This window comes from Coturnix japonica, chromosome Z, assembly GCF_001577835.2.
Source record: "Coturnix japonica isolate 7356 chromosome Z, Coturnix japonica 2.1, whole genome shotgun sequence".
Lineage (NCBI taxonomy): Eukaryota > Metazoa > Chordata > Aves > Galliformes > Phasianidae > Coturnix > Coturnix japonica.
In genome coordinates this window covers 40,933,215-40,952,310 of record NC_029547.1, presented here as the reverse complement: position 1 = coordinate 40,952,310, position 19,096 = coordinate 40,933,215, and the positions used below count along the sequence as shown (strand labels likewise).

The 19,096-nt window shown below is 35.1% G+C and overlaps 1 protein-coding gene across 8 annotated transcripts in view; it reads left to right on the top strand.

Annotated features, from left to right (window-relative positions):
- APC (APC regulator of WNT signaling pathway) overlaps nucleotides 1-19,096 on the top strand; it is a 91,322-nt gene that overhangs the window by 49,390 nt on the left and 22,836 nt on the right. For 6 of the 8 annotated variants that reach the window (XM_015849416.2, XM_015849417.1, XM_015849418.1 and 3 more), the window contains 4 exons: nucleotides 4,932-5,040; nucleotides 7,837-7,950; nucleotides 13,024-13,107; nucleotides 17,968-18,072. In XM_015849416.2, coding sequence (XP_015704902.1) covers nucleotides 4,932-5,040; nucleotides 7,837-7,950; nucleotides 13,024-13,107; nucleotides 17,968-18,072 — 412 coding nt within the window. Of the gene's footprint in view, nucleotides 1-4,931; nucleotides 5,041-5,650; nucleotides 5,843-7,836; nucleotides 7,951-13,023; nucleotides 13,108-17,967; nucleotides 18,073-19,096 lie in introns of those variants that run through there. The other 2 variants (XM_015849423.2, XM_015849419.1) reach the window with 2 other exon arrangements.

Sequence of the window (19,096 nt, the reverse complement as noted above, 5' to 3'; positions counted from 1 at the left end):
CATTTACAAATGGATTCTTGTCTCTTACCAAAGTTGTCAGCTATACTTATTTATTCAGTCTTTGGGATTTCATTCTCGTGTGATTTTTTTGCATGTTGGCAAAACTGTGGAATTTCTTTTCCTGAAACATAGAAATAGTCACTTAATAAGAAGGTCGGCACAGGCGTAATGCAGGGTTGTAGCACATTGTCAATTACTTTTGAAGGAAATGTAAGAGATGGGTAGCTTTTTCCATTGAAGACATCTTTATACCTTAAAATGAAACTGTCTGAAATCCCAGATGTTCTCAGAGGCGTACTTATAGGGTTTTCTAAAGATTTGGTCATAGCAAGCTGCTTAATTGATAGGATGTAATTCTATAGGGCTGAAGAACAGTCAGCAACTTTATATTTTAATGCTTAATAGTTCTAACAAGAAAAAAAAAAAAGTACTTGGAACTATAATATAAAAATTAGTTGGGAAGGAAATTGTGGGGCAGCAGCCTAGAATTCCTGCTTTTAATCTTTCATCAACTGACACTCCCAGATCCTTCTCCTCAGGGCTGTTCTCAAGCCATTCTCTGCCCAACCTGTATCTGTGCGTGGGGTTACCCTGACCCAGATCCTCGTGTTGAGGAAGGCTTTTATGCTTTAAGTAATATTTTTAGATCCCTTTCATTTGCTGAAATGAAAGTGGATCCATAGTGAGTCTTCTCTAGCGGCAGTTTTTATCTCAGATTTTATTTACTGGTCATGTTTGTTTCCTCTCCAAACTGCAGACTCCTGAAAAGCTATACAGAAAAATGTAGGATCCAGGAATCTCTTCCTACTTACTTAACTCAGTCTTAAAGAATCTAACGTATCTGCCATTTTAACTCATGGCTGTTCCCTCCTAAGTTTTTCCATTCATACAGCCTTTTATCCTAGTCTCTCAAGTATTGGTAGTAGAGCTCTCCATGTGTCATAGTTCACAAAGACAGGGCACTCCTGTTTCTAATTCAAACTAAGAACCGAGCAGTAGCTTATGATCTACCATCACGAAATATTGTACATGTTTGTGTTATTTCCAGTGCTGTTTTTTACCACACATGGTACTGAAATCATTTAAGTGTAGTTGTGGCTTCCAGTTACAATTCAAGTCATTGGACTCCAGGTCATTCAGAGAAGGGACCATTAATTTAGAGCAACTGGATTTCAGGTTAGTTACTCCAATACGTGTGGTTTATGATGCAATCTTTTACTACAGTTATCAATTCTAAGGTGATAGTTCTTTGAACATTTTTGTTCAGCAATGTCCAGAATGCTCTGTTTTTTTATTTTTATTTTTTTATTTTTTTTCAAACAATGCTGGAAAAAAAGGAAGGGAAAGGGTTATTTTAATTTCAGTTAAGTTCAGACAGTTACTGTAGCAACTGTGGGAGTAAAGATTAATGTTGCTGAGATGATGGTCTTCTTTAGAGGTGTGACAGATAACATCTGGCTTCGTTTATTATTGAAATAATAATCAATACTGCCCAGTTTTTTTTGCTGTTTTACAGGACATGTAGAAATAGTTAAGATGTTGACCTGGGCCCTAGGTAATCAGAAGAATCAGAATTTAGGGTGGAGAACCTTGGGCTATGCATCTGAAAGCAGTATGAATTCAGAAAGGAATTAACCACTTATTTTTCTATGCCTTGTGTTTTTGTTGCTAAGTTTTGGTATTTATAACCATATATTTATTTCAACATGGATTACTTGCTGGTAGGGGTTTTTTTCACAATTGTTGGAACATTAAAAAAATTTAGAGACTAGCATTTTTTTGAAACCTGCAGCATAAGAACATTTTCATTCAGCATTTTAACACCATGGAAAAACATGTTTTGCTTGTGGGCAGCAGTGTCAGGGCAAGGACCAAAATGTATTAACTGTATATGAATTGGGCAAAATCACAAGGTGCTTTTCAATAAAGAAATTCTCTAGGTGTTTGAAAAGGTAAACAAATAAGAAACTAGAAAAATTTGCTAAAATTAGTTCTAAATTGAAAAATGTATTTAACTTGACCAAAAATGCTCTTCTGAGAAGGAAAAAAAATAACCAAGTGGTATGTTGGAATGTTTTGCATGTTTCCCATTAACTCAATTCTCCTACAGTTTTAAAGTCAATAACAGCAGAAAATGGGAAATATGCATTTTTAGAATCTTAGAACTGTTTGAGTTGGAAGGGATCTTTAATCATGGACTGGTCATCCAGTCCAATTTCCCTGCAATGAACAAAGACATCTTCAGCTAGAACAGTTTGCTTGGAGCCCAGTTCAAAATGTTTTAGGTTACCAGTTTAGAATGTGCTGCTTAATAAATCTCTCCTGCTTTCTCTCTGGCTCTTTCCAGGTGTAGTTGGTCAGACACTTTTTCAGAGCATGATGCATGTTCTGCAGATTGCCTTTCATAAACCATAGGTTACCTCTGGTGTACCTTTTTTCATTTAGATAATCTCATCTTTGTCAGCTCTGTGACATAATACTAGAGGTAATGGTCTTGTGCTGATTTTTTTTTATGAAAATGTGTGTATTCCTTGATTGCTCCTCATTTTATTCTATTTTGTTGTGGGGTTTTTTTTATGTTTTTTTTTTTCCCTTAATGTTGATTTTAAGCACTTTCTCTAGTCTTCTTATGTTCTTAACTCTTCATGGCTAACTGAATGACTTAACTGTTTCTCTACAGTATCTTTTAGATAACTTTCTGCTAACTCTTAAAAACACTGTAAAGTTTTGAAACTTTACTACTTTTGCCTTGTTGAATTTTCATTAATTCTAACTGCATATGACAGAGAAAATATTCTCTATGACAGTGCTGATAAAAGTAGTTTTGGGGTGCATAAAGATTTATTAACTCTCACTTAACCTCATGAAATTCTCAAAGGTTGCAGAAGGAGCTCTACTTCTGGTTGATGGAACCTCTGATAGTAACGTAAGTGTATGGAGCAACTCATCAAACACATCTACAGAGACGTACTGCTTATTTTTAAGGAAATTGCAGTGCAGTCTGCATTTCTTCAGGCATTGGACTGAGAGACCTTAAAGACGTCATTAAAATCTAAATCCTCCTGGAGCAATAATAGCAAAGCAGTAAGCCCAAATAAAGCATTGCACAGAAGCAAAAATGGACGCTATTGAATTTAAAGAGTTGCCCCCAGGTCTTGAATTGTTTTTTACAGAGTACTGATGGTTCCTAAGTTCATTTCTTGCTTCTAGCACCCATTATACATGTCAAAACAGATTGAATGACAGTGTCTCACTCATGAACTGAATACCCTCCATTTTGCAGGAGAAATTTAATCAATGTTCACTTAGCTGAAAGTAATCCCTCCTATTTCTACAACCAGGTCTTTCAATCCAGAGGCAAAATTAGTCAATTTGTAAATCTTTGTGTGGTCTTAACACAGCAACAGGTGAGAATAATCTGATTAGGGCTGTTAGAAAACATAGGTAGAAAATACAATACTTATAATAAGAATTTGCATTAGTTATACTTCTACAAAATTGATCTATCAAATAGGACACAACTAGTGCTTGGACACACAACAGCATATTTCAGCCAAGGTGGAAAGGAGGTGCACAGAGATCAGGCACTTAGGTCCCGTATGTTAGAGAATGGGCAGTGGAAGGCCAAAAGAATGACTTTGTCTCACGGCCTTTCTCAGAGTGTAATCTACTCACATTTCATTCAGTCTGTCTTCAGAAGACCTTGAGGGATTCCTCAGGGCACATCCTTGCTTTGGATATGGAGTATTATTGTTATCAAAAATAGTTTTAAGCATTTTTGAAGAAGAAGGCCAGTCAAGCAGATTCTTCAGAACATATAAATTCTTTTTACATGTTCTTTCATGAAGAGACTTGATTATCATCCTCCCAAGTTACTCTTGGGATGCATTAATAAAGTAATTGAGTGAAAAATTTATTGTATGAATTCTTTGTTCCTTAAAAACTTAGGGTAATTATCCATAACATTTTTTTCTGTGTGTTTTGTAAATGTTCATATGGCTCTTGCTTAGACCACAAACTGAGACTAAAGAGAGGCAGATGTAAAAGTTAAGGAGGGGAAGTAAAGCTTGCTGAGCATTACTCTGAGTTGTACAGAATAATACTGAAAATCTTACATATTTTAAAATGTGATATGAGAATTAATAATATATAATCGTATTGATAACTTTTGGGACTGTACTGATCTAGTTTATGAAGGATAGATAAAACAGTAGGTAAAACTTGTAATACATTTTCTTTTGGTACTCTGCACATAGTGAACTTCTTATCTTTCTCCTGTACTGCTCAGGTCTACAGTATGCTTATGATACCCATTTGAAATGCGCAAAATGGCTATAAGTGTACCCTGTCTGTAACGTTTTGTAGAAAATACTCTCTTTTATGTATTTTTAATAATCACAGAAATAACTTGATATTGCAACCTTTACCTTGGTGGTTTTTGTTTTTATGAGTGACAGAGTTAATGAGGAGATACTGCGAAGGGTGTAAAGGTAACTGTATTTAGTAACCTGATATTGAGATGTATTCACTGTTAAAATTCCCAGTCCTTTTCTTAAATAGCAGCCGCAGTTTGCTGTACCATACAAAAGCCTATTGTCTAAAAGAAGGTGGATTTGAGTTAGCATGTGATTGGTAACTGTGCTTAATTTTCACTAAATGCTACTAGGCTGTAAATTCTAAGTGGTAATAGAAGACATATCAATATTTACCTGTAACTGCAGGCCTGATGCACAAGAAATTAAAATGACCTGCTCAGCATAGCACAGCAATTTGTTCAGCTGGGTCCAGGGAACCTTCTTAGGCTTCTTGTTTGTGCTTTCTCCCTCAAACCTTGTTTCTTAACCTTTTGTGTTGGTATCAGTGCTCATTTCTGCCTTCATATTTGTTGATGAGGTCTTAACCATTAAACATTTCTTGCTTGTTTTCAATAGATCTCTTTTGCTTGCGGAACTTGAGAAGGAAGAGAAAGAAAAGGACTGGTATTACGCCCAGCTTCAGAACCTTACTAAAAGGATTGACAGTCTCCCTCTTACTGAAAATGTAAGTAATTGTAGTATGCTACAGACTCTGATTAGCTGCTTCATATATCTTATGAACTTGGTAATTTTCTCTAATTTTCACTTAAAATATTTTAAATTAGTATGTAAAGCTTGGTCTAAATAATGTTTTCATATGTAATTTTACATTTTAAAATTCATACATACCACTATGAATGCCAACACTGGAAAGGAACACCAAACAGTTACTGTGACAAATAATTACATCAGTAAGCTGTATCCCCCAGAGGTCTTCTTTTTTCTATAATTTTATGTTATTTAATAAAGTCTTTTAATTTTGAGAGCAGTATTAGTCTAAGAGACAATTTATGAAAGGGCTCTTCTTTCAAAACAGTAAAGTGGTGCTATAATGTGATACAATTGCTCCAACCTTGTACCCTTGCGTCTCCAAATAATTTATTGTCAAATATTGAATAATGAAGATCTCTGATAGGAATGAATATTCATGTAAGTGAAGATCTCTGCTTTCCAAGATAATACACATTTCTGGTTGTTAGGCCTCAGATTCTTGTATATATTTGCAGTGAATTCATTTGCATATACAGTTTTGATTGCTTGTCTTTACAGAGTCTAATCTGATTAGGCATAAATCCACCTCCTGGAAAAAGAAGTAGAATATGGAAGCACTTTAGTAAGCGGAGTGGAGTAGCTGGACATCAGCATATATAACATTCAGCTGTGGCCAGTTTAATCAGAAAACCAGAGGAGGAGAAAGTCTGAAAAAGATCTTGAGGCAGCGGAGTATATTCTCAAAGGCACTGTATTATGTCTGTGTCACAGTAAAGGTATTGTAGGTTTTAAGGTACAAATCTCTCAATTTCAATAGATAATCAGTAAAGTTAGCTCATTTTACTAGGACGTCTCACTTAGTATCTACATTAAATCTGTTCTGTTGTAATTATTCATTACTGCTTATTCATCAGCTGGGGATAGAATTGTGAATGTGCCTACAATGGGCAGACCCTGTTCTTTTTAATATCTTTTCAGTAGCATTTTATGCATTTGTAGGTGTTTGACTGTTTTGACTTTATCTCTGAACACTGTTTAAGTCTTCACTGAGAACTTGTCTTGAAGACTTATTTGCAAGCTGAATAATCATCCAAAATACAGTAGTGGAGACTTCTATGAGCAGCGTAAAGGTGCAGCAGCCCTATTTGTATTTTGTAGGAATAATTAAAGCCTTCAACTTTAAAAAATTTTCATCATAGTTTCATTTTTTTTGCTTCAGTTTAGCCCATATCTTTGTCTAAACACTCTGAAATGCACAGCCTTTTCATTTCTGTGCAGCTGCCGTAATAGAGCTGTGACTGCACTTCAGTCTTTACCTTTCTTTCCATATGTCAGTGTCTGAAAGCTTCCTCACATTTTTTAAACTCCTTTTTCCAAAATAGAAATGGTTTATAAATTCTGCTTTCATAAGATTATTGCATATTATTGGTGGAAAAAAGCTAGTGGAATATACTGGATCGGATACTTCCTTTTCTCACTCAAGAGTTACCTTTCTGTTACGGAGGTGTCTCTACATATTAAGTACAGTTGTAATGTTTATCACTGCTCCTTTCTGAAAGAACTTTTTCTGTCCTTCCCAGAAAGGCAACTGTCAAATGGAAGAACTTTAATCCCCCATAGCATTCATTTCATTTTACTGGTCACTCCCTTGTTGCTATGTAGTTTCAAAACTTCTGACCTCATGAAAAGTTCAGTGAACTTATATTCATCTTGTCAGGAAGTTAATGGTGTGCTTCAGAAAACATTAGCTACTTCTTTTCATGTGCAAACATGTTTACTGGATCTTTCTCCATTTTCCACATGTTCAAATGTATGACATATGTACATGTGGGTAATAATTGAACTTGCTGCTAAAGCAGTCAACTTGTTAAGTCTACAGAGGTCTATGAGGGATCTATTTATCTCATGCTTAAAAAGTAGCTGTAGAGAAGACAGAGGTGCTCTTCACAAGGATGTGTGTTAACAGAACAAGAGGGCACAAGTTACTCAGGAGACATTTTGTGTGAATATAAGAAAAAAAATCTTTGTTGTGATGACAGCATAATATTGGAATTGGTTGCTTATAGAAGTGGTGAAATCTATCTTGCTGAAAGTATTAAAAACTTGGTTTGAGTTAGGCCTGGATACCGAACTTGAAGACCCTGCTATTGACAGAAAGTGGGACCAGCTTATCTACAGCAGTTCCTGCCACCTTGTTTCCTGTTTTTGTCATCTTTAAAACTAGCACTTAATTTGATTTTTTTGCCTTTTGGTATTGTTTTTTATTGGTTGCACAGACCTGTTACTTTAAATCTACATTAAAATCATAAACTATTTGAAGTGCCTTTAAGCTATGTTGTTGTTACAAATTGAACATTATATTTTTTTCACTGGATAATGAAAAGTAAGGTAGGTAACAGTAGTAAGAATGAGGTCATGGTATCATAACAACAGGTTGTACCTCTGGATGTTTTTAAGAATACTGATTCTCCTGGAATGTGTAGCAGTTTTGTTGACATGCTCATGTGCATTGGTAACCAAATATTCCAGGCTTGTAATGAGTGATAATGTCTCAGTTGTTATAGGTTGTATTTAGTTATTTGACAAAACTTGCAGGTATTGTTGTTTGAAACACAATTTGTATTCTTCTTTTTAATAACATAGCCATATTTTAGTGATCTACCACTCATCATCTGCTTATGAATTTTGCTGTGGTAAAATAGTTCAAAAGACATTAATCATTTACATAAATTTGATGCACTAAGATGCCTTCTCTGTAATTCGATTTCAGTTCTCCTTGCAAACAGATATGACCAGAAGGCAGCTGGAGTATGAAGCAAGGCAGATCAGAGCTGCAATGGAAGAACAGTTGGGTACATGTCAGGATATGGAAAAGCGAGCACAGGTATAGCTTTTATTAGAAAGAACAGAAAAAGTTTTTTTCTGTGATTTTATAAAATTAATGATTGCTGTATCTTTAAACAGTGTGTAAACACAGTGATAGCTTAAAGCATGTGTGTCCTTTTGGTTTGCCTGGGCTGCATTGAGAAAGACAAATTGAGGTGTGTATATATAAGAAGAAGTTGTTCTTTAAAATATATGTCTATTAAAACATTTAAAAAGAGGGCCACAAATACTTAGATCTAGTGGTGTATTTGACTTTGTTTTTGTAAAACTAGTGCATCAAAGTCTGATGGTATGATGGAATTGGTTGCAATTCTTTACTGAGTTCTCAAGGTGCTCATCAGAGACCTCTTCAGAAAAAAATCCAGTGAGGATCTGGTAGATTTTCTTAACCAGAGACCACATGTCAATTCACATGCATAACTTGCAGTTGTTTGCTCTCACTAAGAGTTGTTTTGCATTCATAATGAGTACATGCACAATTTTGTAAGCAAATCATATTAGCCACATTTGGAAGTATTACTCAAAACATGCATGAGACCTGTAAATAGGATAGTTACTCTCCCATGCGTGTTTATTTGAAGTATTTATTCCTGCTTGTTTCCATGGATGTTAAATAACAAGTAGGTTAAATAATCTGGTTTTATGTGTTTGAAGAACAAATGTTTTCAATAAAACAGTCTGCTTAGGCAGTATCTTCTCCAGGTTTATGTGAACAGGAATTTTGTTACATAGGATACATTTCTAATTAATTCTGTTCACAATTGGAGTTTAAACTGTGTTTTCTAAAGTGAATTAAACTTCTTAGAAAAGTTACGTGGCTTCAGTTTTTTGCAAGATACATATCCTGTAGTAGTGCTACTTCTGTTATGTATATACGTAACGGATGTGTAAAGAAGGATCTGTCAATATGGTTGTACTCAAGACAGAACCAAGTTTATTCTTCCCTGTTTTAGTCTGCCTGGATAATAACCAACTCTGACCTGGAAGCCTCATGGCTGTGCTATCAATGTTTAGTAGCTACAGTAGTGCCCTGTGTGAATGCAGCTGTGCAACTTCTGTCAGTTGGTTTTGAGTGAAGGCAGAACAGGCTCAGCCTGAGTATGTCTGGTTATCTCTGTTCTATAAGGGAGCAGTGTGTCATCAGACTTCTGAGTTTTGTTACTAATGGGCTGATGTAGAATAAGGTAAAGTAAGCTAAATGAATACAGACAGTATGATACTGGCCAAGTTATTTATGTAGGCAGAGTATAATTGAAATTGTTAGAAGAAATTATTTGACTGTAATTCTCTCACTCTGAAAGTACGTTTTTCCTTAGGCGGCTACTTCCCTACCTGTTCTTCCTCAACTTCAGAAGGGAAAAAGTCCTATCAAGAGGATGTTGAAATCTTTGTATGCTTTCCGTATTAATGTTTGCCTGTGGGTTTATCACAAATGTTTTGTTCTTTATGTATAACACCTATTTACTTTAGAAAAGAAAAAGAAGAAAAAAAAGGTGTCTACTGACTGTAATTATGTAAAGATGATAGAATAGGAAGTGACTATATGCACATTTTCCTCTTGTGGGCTTTGACGGATAATTCCCCTTGGTTTCAATATACCAAGGATAGGTGCTAAAACTGTTCAGAGGTACACTGCTGTGCAGACATGTCAAAGCTAATTCTGTATTATTTCACTGTGATGTTCAAAACGTGCCATGAACTTGCTGGTTTTACAGCTTTCTTACTGCTCTGTATTTTCCCTCTGCCATAACTGTTTGTTATACAGAATACAGTGCAAAATCTGAGTTGAAGGGAGGAAACAGTTGCGGTAAATACAAGGTAGTGCTACAGATGTCTCTACCTTAAGAATCACAGAGACTTATTCCATGCGAGAGCTGGTAGCCTTCCATTGCCAGTTAATTCATATAGTGACCACTTCTTATGGAGGACCTTAAAATAATGATCTTCTCCGCCTCTAATCTGTCATTGATTCCTCTGAACTTTTCATCCTAAAATAAGTCAGCTCACAGCAGTCATTGTTTGTTACCCCTTTTGAGGATTGTGACCAACGGTAACACAAAAAGATGCGGGAGAAGACTTTATTTATTTTAGCTTGTTTAACTATTTGCACTAAGTCTTACCTGAAGTTTATAACTTCATGTGGTATTTCTCACTTGAGAGGAGAAAAAAAAAGATTTGAAAAAGTTATTAAATTTAATCTTTGTTTGAAGTGTTTGAATATTCAAATGCATATATTTTGTTGTATAAGCTTTAGAAAAGCAAAGTGTTTTAAAAGAAAATATTAGTCCTTATTTTTCAGAAGATGAAGGAATGTTCTTAATAAGGGCTACCAGAGCAGTGATTCCCAAGTAATGTGTATCTTTAAATGTCAAGTTGCTTTATCCAACAATATTCTTTTGATACGAGTGATAAATAATTACAGAATGAGTAGGAATATATTATGAATAGAGATGTGATGTTACTTACATGGCTTCTAAAATATAAACAATTTTCTGCATGCGTTCAGACACTTGAAAATTCATTCCTATACAGATTAAAGCAGATGCTTTAATAATCAAAATGATATGATTAACCAAAAAACATACAAACATGACAGTGCATTAACACAATATAGAGTACTAAACAGTGATTCTTCTCAAAGTTTGGAACCCTCTTGCATCTCTAATATTAGCTTGTTTGACTTAATACTCTGAGGACTCTTTTAAGTTATACAGTAAAATTAATATTCTCTTGATTTTCTTTGCCTTTTCCTTACCGTCTTCATCAAATTAATGCTCCACTGTACTACTACTGATAAATATCTTGAGATGCTTTGATATATTGTGTTTACATAGGAAAAAGTATGATTTGTCTTCATTAAGAGATATGCTTGATATACTGACTTCAGGCTTGTTTTCAGTTACTCTGCTGAACAAATTACATTAGGATCTTAAAGCTTTGTTTACAATAGCATTTTCTTTTTTGTGCTTGTTCAGTGTTTGGTACAAAGCATACTTCCAATTGATGGAACTTCTGAAGTCCCCTTTAATACAAATTATCAATTAAAAAGAGTTGTCTAAATTTGCATTTTTCAAGTAAAACCTGGGAGGTGTGGATTCAGTTCTTGTCTCTTTGGAAACTTTGTGGTACATGACAAATTGCAATATTGATTATTTTTAATCTGCCAAAAAATATTTTCCCATGTTCAGATGTGTATGTATACATATTCAGATTTCCTTGATGTACTTTAGGCAATTAATTGCTGGTTACATGGAAGGAAGCTCAAGCTAAGGGAAACTCCAAAGTCATTCTCAGAGACAGAGAAGTGTTCTGTCATTGAATTACAGAATGATTTGGGTTGGAAGGGACCTTAAAAATCATGTAGTTCAGTCCCACTGCCATGGGCATGGTTGTTGCCCACCAGATTAGTATTCTAAGGCTCAACTGAGCCTGGCTTTGAAGACCTCCTGGCATGGGACATCCACAGCTTCTCTGGACAGCCTGTGCCAGTGCCAAACCACCCTCTCAGCAAAAAACTTCACCTTGCCTTCTAACCTAAATCTCCACTCCTGTAGTTCAAAATCATTCCACTTTGTCCTGTTGCTGTCGCATCAAGTAAGAATCCTGTCTCCCTCCTGTTTATAAGCTCCTTGTATGTACCGGAAAGCCACAGTGAGGTCTCCCCGAAGCCTTCCCTGCTCCAACATGAACAAGCTGAGCTCCTACTTCACAGGTGTGGTGCTCCACCCCTCTAATGACCTTTTTGGCCTCCTCTGGGCACACTCCAACAGCTCTACAGTATTCTTCTGAAGTGCAGACATATGACATCATTACTTCAATGTACAGTGTACCTTTATTTCCAGTAATACTTTTTTGGCTTTCTAATACTTAAGAAATCTCCAGATACAGGAACTAAGGAGAGTGAATGATCTGTTTGCCTTTTGTGGAACTTCTTTATGCCCTGCTTTCAAATTTTACTTCTCTGTTCATAGCTGTGCATCTCATAAGTGTTGGTGTTCATGATGCTTTTCCCACAGCTTATTATGATGTTTCAGGAATTCATTCCTCTTTGTGTTTATATGTTTTATTTCTAAGATTTTGAGATTACATTGTGTTACTATTCCACATGTATCTTTTGGTAGAAACACCTTTTTAAAAAGTTCATCTTATTTTCATTTTCAGGTTGTAAAGATGTTAAATAAGGTTGGTTATAGCAATCCTTGCAGCGTCCACTAGATGCACAAAACCTTTTTTTTTTTTTTTTAGTGTAACACCAAACCTGTTATTCAGTTACAGCAATCAGGATTTTATTAATCTATCCATCAGATAAAGAAATATTATTTAATCAGTTCAGTATTCTGTTCATATCCTGATGCTACTGGACTAATTATTCTCTGCCCACTTTTTGAGTCAACGACTGTGTATTATCAAGCACACACAATTATCTACCTCTTACTTTATTCACTTGCTGTTTCAGAGAATCATTCATCCTGTGCTTCACAATGCAGCTTGTATGTGCATTCTGTAAAGCTTGGTTTTTCAGCATTCCATTTATGAACCACAGAATGATTGCGCTGAGAAATGAGTTGCAATACAGCTTCCTTTAAAAAAGTCAGGTTGATTCAGAAATGTCTGCGTAAACCCAGACAGACCAAAGAAGCACTATGTAGCTTTTTCTTTACATTTGCCTTGTAAATTCTTTCAGATTTGTAGGTGCAGAAAATATTCGGAGGCTGTTCACATAAACAAGAGCTTCCAAATCATCATATTAACGGAATATAATAGAAACCATTCAGTATTTTCTACTTTGAAGATGCTTGGTCATTATAAGTTCTCTCAAATTTCTGTTTGGAAAGTACAGTGAATTAATTTGCTAAAAAAGCATTAGCTTTACTAGAGACCTAACTGACCACTGTATTTTCAGTGTTTGCAATCATGCCTGTGTTTTCTTGTGAAGAACACTTGAATTACAATGTGAAAGTAGTTCTGTTTGTATAAGCTGTTGTAGTTAGCTGTATTTGCAATGAACTTGTCATATTGTCATTATACAGAATAAATAAAAGGTGTTTTTGAATAAAACCATTTATTTCAGGTGAGGGTGGCAAGAATTCAGCAGATAGAGAAGGATATTCTTCGTATACGACAGCTCCTGCAATCACAAGCAGCAGAAGCAGAGGTTAGTGAACCTTCTTTTGTTTCTGATATGTTTCTAGTAAAAAAAAATCAAAAAACATTTGAATGAGATGTTGGATAGGATAACTTTCAGAAGCTAGTGATCTCACAGTTACTGAACTAGTCAATGTACACTGTCAGTTACTTGTTCTCTCACCTGTGAACTGAGGGAGAAATACTGGAGTTACTCTTCATGCTGATACTGAGCATTAATCACTAATGATAGGACAAAGTACTACCACCACTTTCAGTTCAAAGACAGAAGTACAGTGTGTTATAAACAGTTTGTCTTAGTTTCAACAAGTAATTAAAACTACCAGATGTACACACCTTTCTGAAGAGGAATTTCTGATAAACAAGGCTTGATTAACTTTTGAGAGAGAGAAGAAAAAAATAAGAATGAATATAGCTTTTGCCTGGTTTCTTAGAAGCCTTGTATATTTTTAGCATTTAAGTACTGAGTTCTATATTAACAAGTACCAAATAATGTTTCTTCTGAACAACAAAGTCAATAGTAGTAATTGCTGTTAGCAAAAAAACAGCATTAGTAGTAGACACTCACTTACAAGAAATTGAGTTGAACTGGTAAATTAGTTATAATTTTTATGTTGGACCTGAATATTACTTTTATTTATTTTCACCCAAAAAACCAACTGTGAAAGTTCAGAGCAACACCTGAATTATTAAGGAATGTATCTTTTTCCATTTGTGATGATAATGGTTTTATAATTCTACAGCTTGGGGGAAAATCTTGTGTTGGATGTGAAGGTGACAGTAGTGTGTATAATTAAAGTTGTCTGTTCTTTTGACACACTAGCCAATGCTGTTGTTTAAGCATACCAATGAGATACCCTCTAAGCCTTTTTCTCTCCAGGGCTATATCCCATGGGATTCTTCCAAGCAAATACCTGAAGGAGGTTACAGTCTGCTTTCCTGCAACATAAGACTTGTTCTGTTTTTTGCCTTTCTCTGTCCTTTTTGGATTCTGAACTCTACCACTTCAGATTGGCCAGGCTTTTGGCAGCTGTACTTTTGCACCATTTAATCAGATTGAACCTGTCCTCAGAACATTTATTTTCTATTCTGGTTCTGAACAAAACAAAACCCATGTTAATTAGGCCTTGCATAAGCTCAGGGAGTCCAACAGCATTGAGATGCACCAAATTAGAGAAGTTCTTGTCTTAGTTTTCTCTCCACTTCTTTCATCAAGTTACTTGGCTGCTGAATATGTAGAAACACTTAATACAAGTTTTGGTAGGATGTGTTCCTGGCATCTTGTTGGCTGGTTGCTTGCTTTAGGAGAGAGTTACTTGGGTGCTGCTGGTAAAGGAGACAGTCAGTAGACGCATGTGAATACTTTAGTGTGTTTTCAGTCATGTAGTGCATGGCTACTTACTGTACGTAGCAGCTCGATTTAGGTCTGAAATTGCCTGGTAGCAAGAAGGAAGATAGTAGCACTCAAATTGCAAAGCCTGTATGATTGAAGAGAGTGAACATAGTGATATAATAATACCCAGCTTGAATGTTCTGCTTCTGTTCTTAAAGATCTATTAACAGTAATAAACAATTATATCTGCTGATGTAGTTGGCATCTGCATCCATGTAAATGATTACATAAAGTGAATAATATATGACATGAAAAAGACCGAATGCAGTGGCATTAAAAACTTTTGCAAAATATATCAGAAAAGAAAAACATAGCACATTTTTAAAGTTTTTGCACATTACTGACTTTTGTAAATGCTGTTAGACGTGGTCGAAGGAATCCGCAAGTACCTTCCAATTTCATGAGAATTCTCAAATATCAACAAAATATTTTGTGAGATCTTCACAGTAAGGTTTCAAATCCACTGTAGATTGAGACCCCTTCAGTGTTTTGCTGTCAGGCACAGACCTGCAAGTGCATTTAAAAAGCAACTTCTTGGCAAGTACGGAGTTTTCAATTTGTTGACAGTGTTGCAGGCCTATCTGTCCTTTGAAATGTGTGCAGTATTTCCATGGTGCATTGTTGCTGTAGATAAAACGTAAAGGACTTACTGCATACAGAAATAGTGCTCTGCAAACTTTAAACTCTTTGAATTCTGATGGGCAGGGATTCTGTGAAGGATTTAACTCAGTAGATTTTTTTCTGACTCAACTGTAGCAAAACTGTATCAGTCTTACGGCTTCATGTTCCTCTTTGTTTCTTTCTTCTCTTTTTCTTACCTTCTTACACCCATATAATTTCTGTATTTACTGTAAAGACGTGGCATAATGAACATTTCTGCTGTCTTGAAAATAATAGCATACCTTTAGTTTTCAGTGTTTAGAAAATAACCGTCATTCAAAATTCTGAAGAAAATTCTTCAATGTTTAGAGAAGTCTTTAGTCCTAGTAAATACACAGAAAGCTATTACAACTTAAAATTACAAGGTATTTAAGTAAAATATTTTAGTTGTTTATTTTAGAAAAAATGGTCAAGTCCTTCTGTGCTTGCAGATGTCTCGGAACACAAAGATTTTTCCTTTCTTCTGATAGTGCACACTGCAAAATTAAGAAACATGATATTGTTGACTTCAGAAACATTTAAAGCACAGAGAAGAGATCTAGCGATCTTGTCATCACATTTATTTTAATCATCCATGTTTGTATGTGTGCATACACTTTTTCTTATAATACATATATATAATATAAAAATAATACTTTAACTACATTAATTAGATATATATTTGTGTGAAGGAATCAGCTTTCAGTAAATACCTGCGATGTGCTACCTGTATTACTATTAATTTCATTAGACCAGTTTTCTGTAGCTAAAGAAGTAAAAAAAAAAATCCTTTGGCATGAACTTATAGATTTGACATTCAGGTTCCTTGGATGAATCGTGTGACAGTAACATGGGTGTGGATCTTTGTGCATGTAGTGAGAGCACACTGCATTTAGGACATGATCAGCTGTGCTTCTAGCTGTTTAAGATGATCTTACCATTATGAATGAAATTGGATGTTATAATGATTACTTTTTATACTGGCATATTCTTGAGGTCTTTTAGGGGGAATGGAATGCCACCTCTTTCATAAATAACATGTAGTTGGAAAGAATGAAATGTCTCCCTGTTTGTGCTTTAAGTGCATCAAAGCTTTTTAATAAACATTCCACCATCAGCACTCAAAGAAAGTGTGCCACTAATTCAGGGCTATTGTTGGAAGAATAATACTGTCCCCTAGGGGTAACCCAGTGCCTTGCTAATGAACGCTTCTGCTTTTGACCTCTATGTGCATTGAATACCTCTTAAGTCATTGTTATCTAATGACTGGAAAATTCTGTCCTTACTTACAGAGGAAGCTTAGATGCAGATTTTATGTCAAACTCACCATTACAATTCACTCAAGACTGAAAATACTGTGAGATAGTCGTCGTGTGCTGTGTTCAGCACATTTTACAGCAAGGCCTGATCTTGACTGAGTTCCTACTCTTGTATCAGGAACCAAAATGTCTTTAATCATTGCATGAACATAAATAACAATAAAATTTCGTGCATACTGGCAAAGATGTTGAGGTTTTAAATGAAAAATTCAGTTAAAACAACAGGAACACTGTCTCCAAAAGTATTTCAGGAGTTTTCCCTTAAGGACTACTCATTTTCCATAACTAAATATACAGCTTAAGAAAAATATTATCAGTCGTTATTTTCAGTTTTCTTATGTAATTCCTTGTGTTCTTCGACAGGTCTTCTTCCATTAGTTCAGTGGATGTGTATTTCATTTTGTAATGTTTGTCCTAAATATTTAGTTAGTTACTGGTTTCTGAAACTGTTCAGTGTTAAATATTTTCTGGGTTTGATAAACTCATGTCTTTGCAAACAAATGAAGGGGGTAGGCTGGTGATGCCGTATGTGTCTGATCACCACACGCCTAAGGAAGCTAACATTTTTTATGCAACTGAGAAAGTTTCAGTGTGTGCACGCTGAAAAAAAAAAGTCTGTTTTTGCTAAAAATTAAAGAGAAGTTCCCATAAAGCATACTGCAGGCTGCCCAAAAACATTTTAGGAGCCTGTAGTAACTGAATTTAGTATAGCAAATTTAGTTAAACAAATGAAAGGGACATGTGTATGGTAGTATCCTCTGAGTATAAAAAAGGTGGTTTTACATGAAAACTAATGTTATAAAAAAAATCTTGTTTTTAAGGTAAGGCAATACGTTTTCAACTCCGGACTTCATTAAGAGTGGGCTTATATGCCATTCTGAAAAGCCAGAACATGTTAAGCATACTAGTGGGTGATGCTGGATACTTCACATACTGAACAAAGCTCAGTTATTCTATTTGCTTTTTAAAGGAACTGTATTTAATGGCCTGGTTTTTGTGTTGCTTTGCTGATATATCATGGTGGAAGATTTATATAAATTTAATTGGTACCAAGCCAGTTATTCCTGCAGTGTTTGTTGTTAAAATTCAGATTGACCTTCTTTTCACACAGAAATTGTTTGCCTTACAATGTAAGCTTAATTTAACCGTGCTGGCTGTAGTCTCCAGTATGTGCAAGGATCACGTGATGGTGCAGGGAAGACAGCTGTTCGCTCCAATTCTGTTACATTTCTGATAGCGACATGAGCACAGCTGGTGGAAAATGGTGTTTCTGTGTCTCACAGCAAATCCTTTGTCTTGCAGGGCTGTAATCCTCAGAGGACATGCTTTACTTTTATCGGGCAGTTTTTCTAAGACGGTCAATCTCGGCTGTTAATTATTGAAATGAAGTGTCGTGAAATAGGAAGCCCCATTTTCTGGCTTTGTGAAGATACGGCTTTGTTGATTCACAACCTAGAGAGCATTGCATGGTTGCATATTACATTTCTCTATATGATTTCATGAACTGTTCCATTGACAGAGAGCACCTCAAGGCAAGCATGATGCAGGTTCCCATGATACAGAGAGGCAGAGCGAAGGTCAAGGAGCACCAGAAATCAGTATGTCAGCGAGCAATACTGGTCAGGTAAATTGATTGTTCTGTTTATTGACGTATTCTGGAAATGCACCATTATGTATTTTTATGTACCTTACAGTGTTTGCATGCCTGCATATTTTGAAAAGGTTTATTAATTTCTTCATTGCATCTCAGACTGAGTAATTTTTGTATTTAGTTGAAGGAAATGTTTTTTTATAAGATGAAATACAAGCATTTCATAATGCAGGAAATGGTTTTCTTTGGTTTAAATAATTAATTAGCCAAATACTAAGAAAAAATGTGACTACAGAGAATGTTATTTTACTGTAGCTGAACTGTAACATTAGCAGTATGATTTAATTATGAGAAATTGTCCAATTTTTGCATTAGAAGTAATTATTATAGCATCAGTGATTTTAAATAGAAGAGTCAAATGACAAGCTTATTATAAGTGTTTATTTAATACTATTTTAGATTAAACTTTGAAACAGTAGTATCCATGAAATAATCTGAAAGTGTGCTGAAGAGTTGTTTGAAGGCTTCTCAATGGTCAATCACTGCTGTTCCTTTTACTAGTTAGATACATTTCAAGAATTGTTTTGAAGGTTGTGCTAAATTCTTTTTGTATTTTTAAAAGAAATATCACAATGTATGGCTTCCTTCTGTGGATAAAAATATTTATTTACCATGCAGTAATGTCCATTCAATTCATAATTTCTAATTGTAGGTGAGACATTCCCAATAGTAATTTGGATTTTCAGACTTTGCCCTTAAAGTTTAATAGTTGAATTCATATGCAAAATATTTTTGCTACTTTAGAGAAATAGAATTTCTTAAATAAATTCTTAAATAAAGAATTTCTTAAAGTATTGTGTACCAGGAGATTTACCAGTAAGAATATAAATTTTGCTTTGGCTAGAATATTTCATTTGATTAAACATCAACCACAGGTCATATTTTTGCTTTTGAAATGTAGTTGATCGCCATTTAGAATTAACTTCTGTCAACCATATCTGAGCAATTGCTCAGGGATTTGGGGCTTTGACTCTAATTCTTAGGACAACGTTATTGT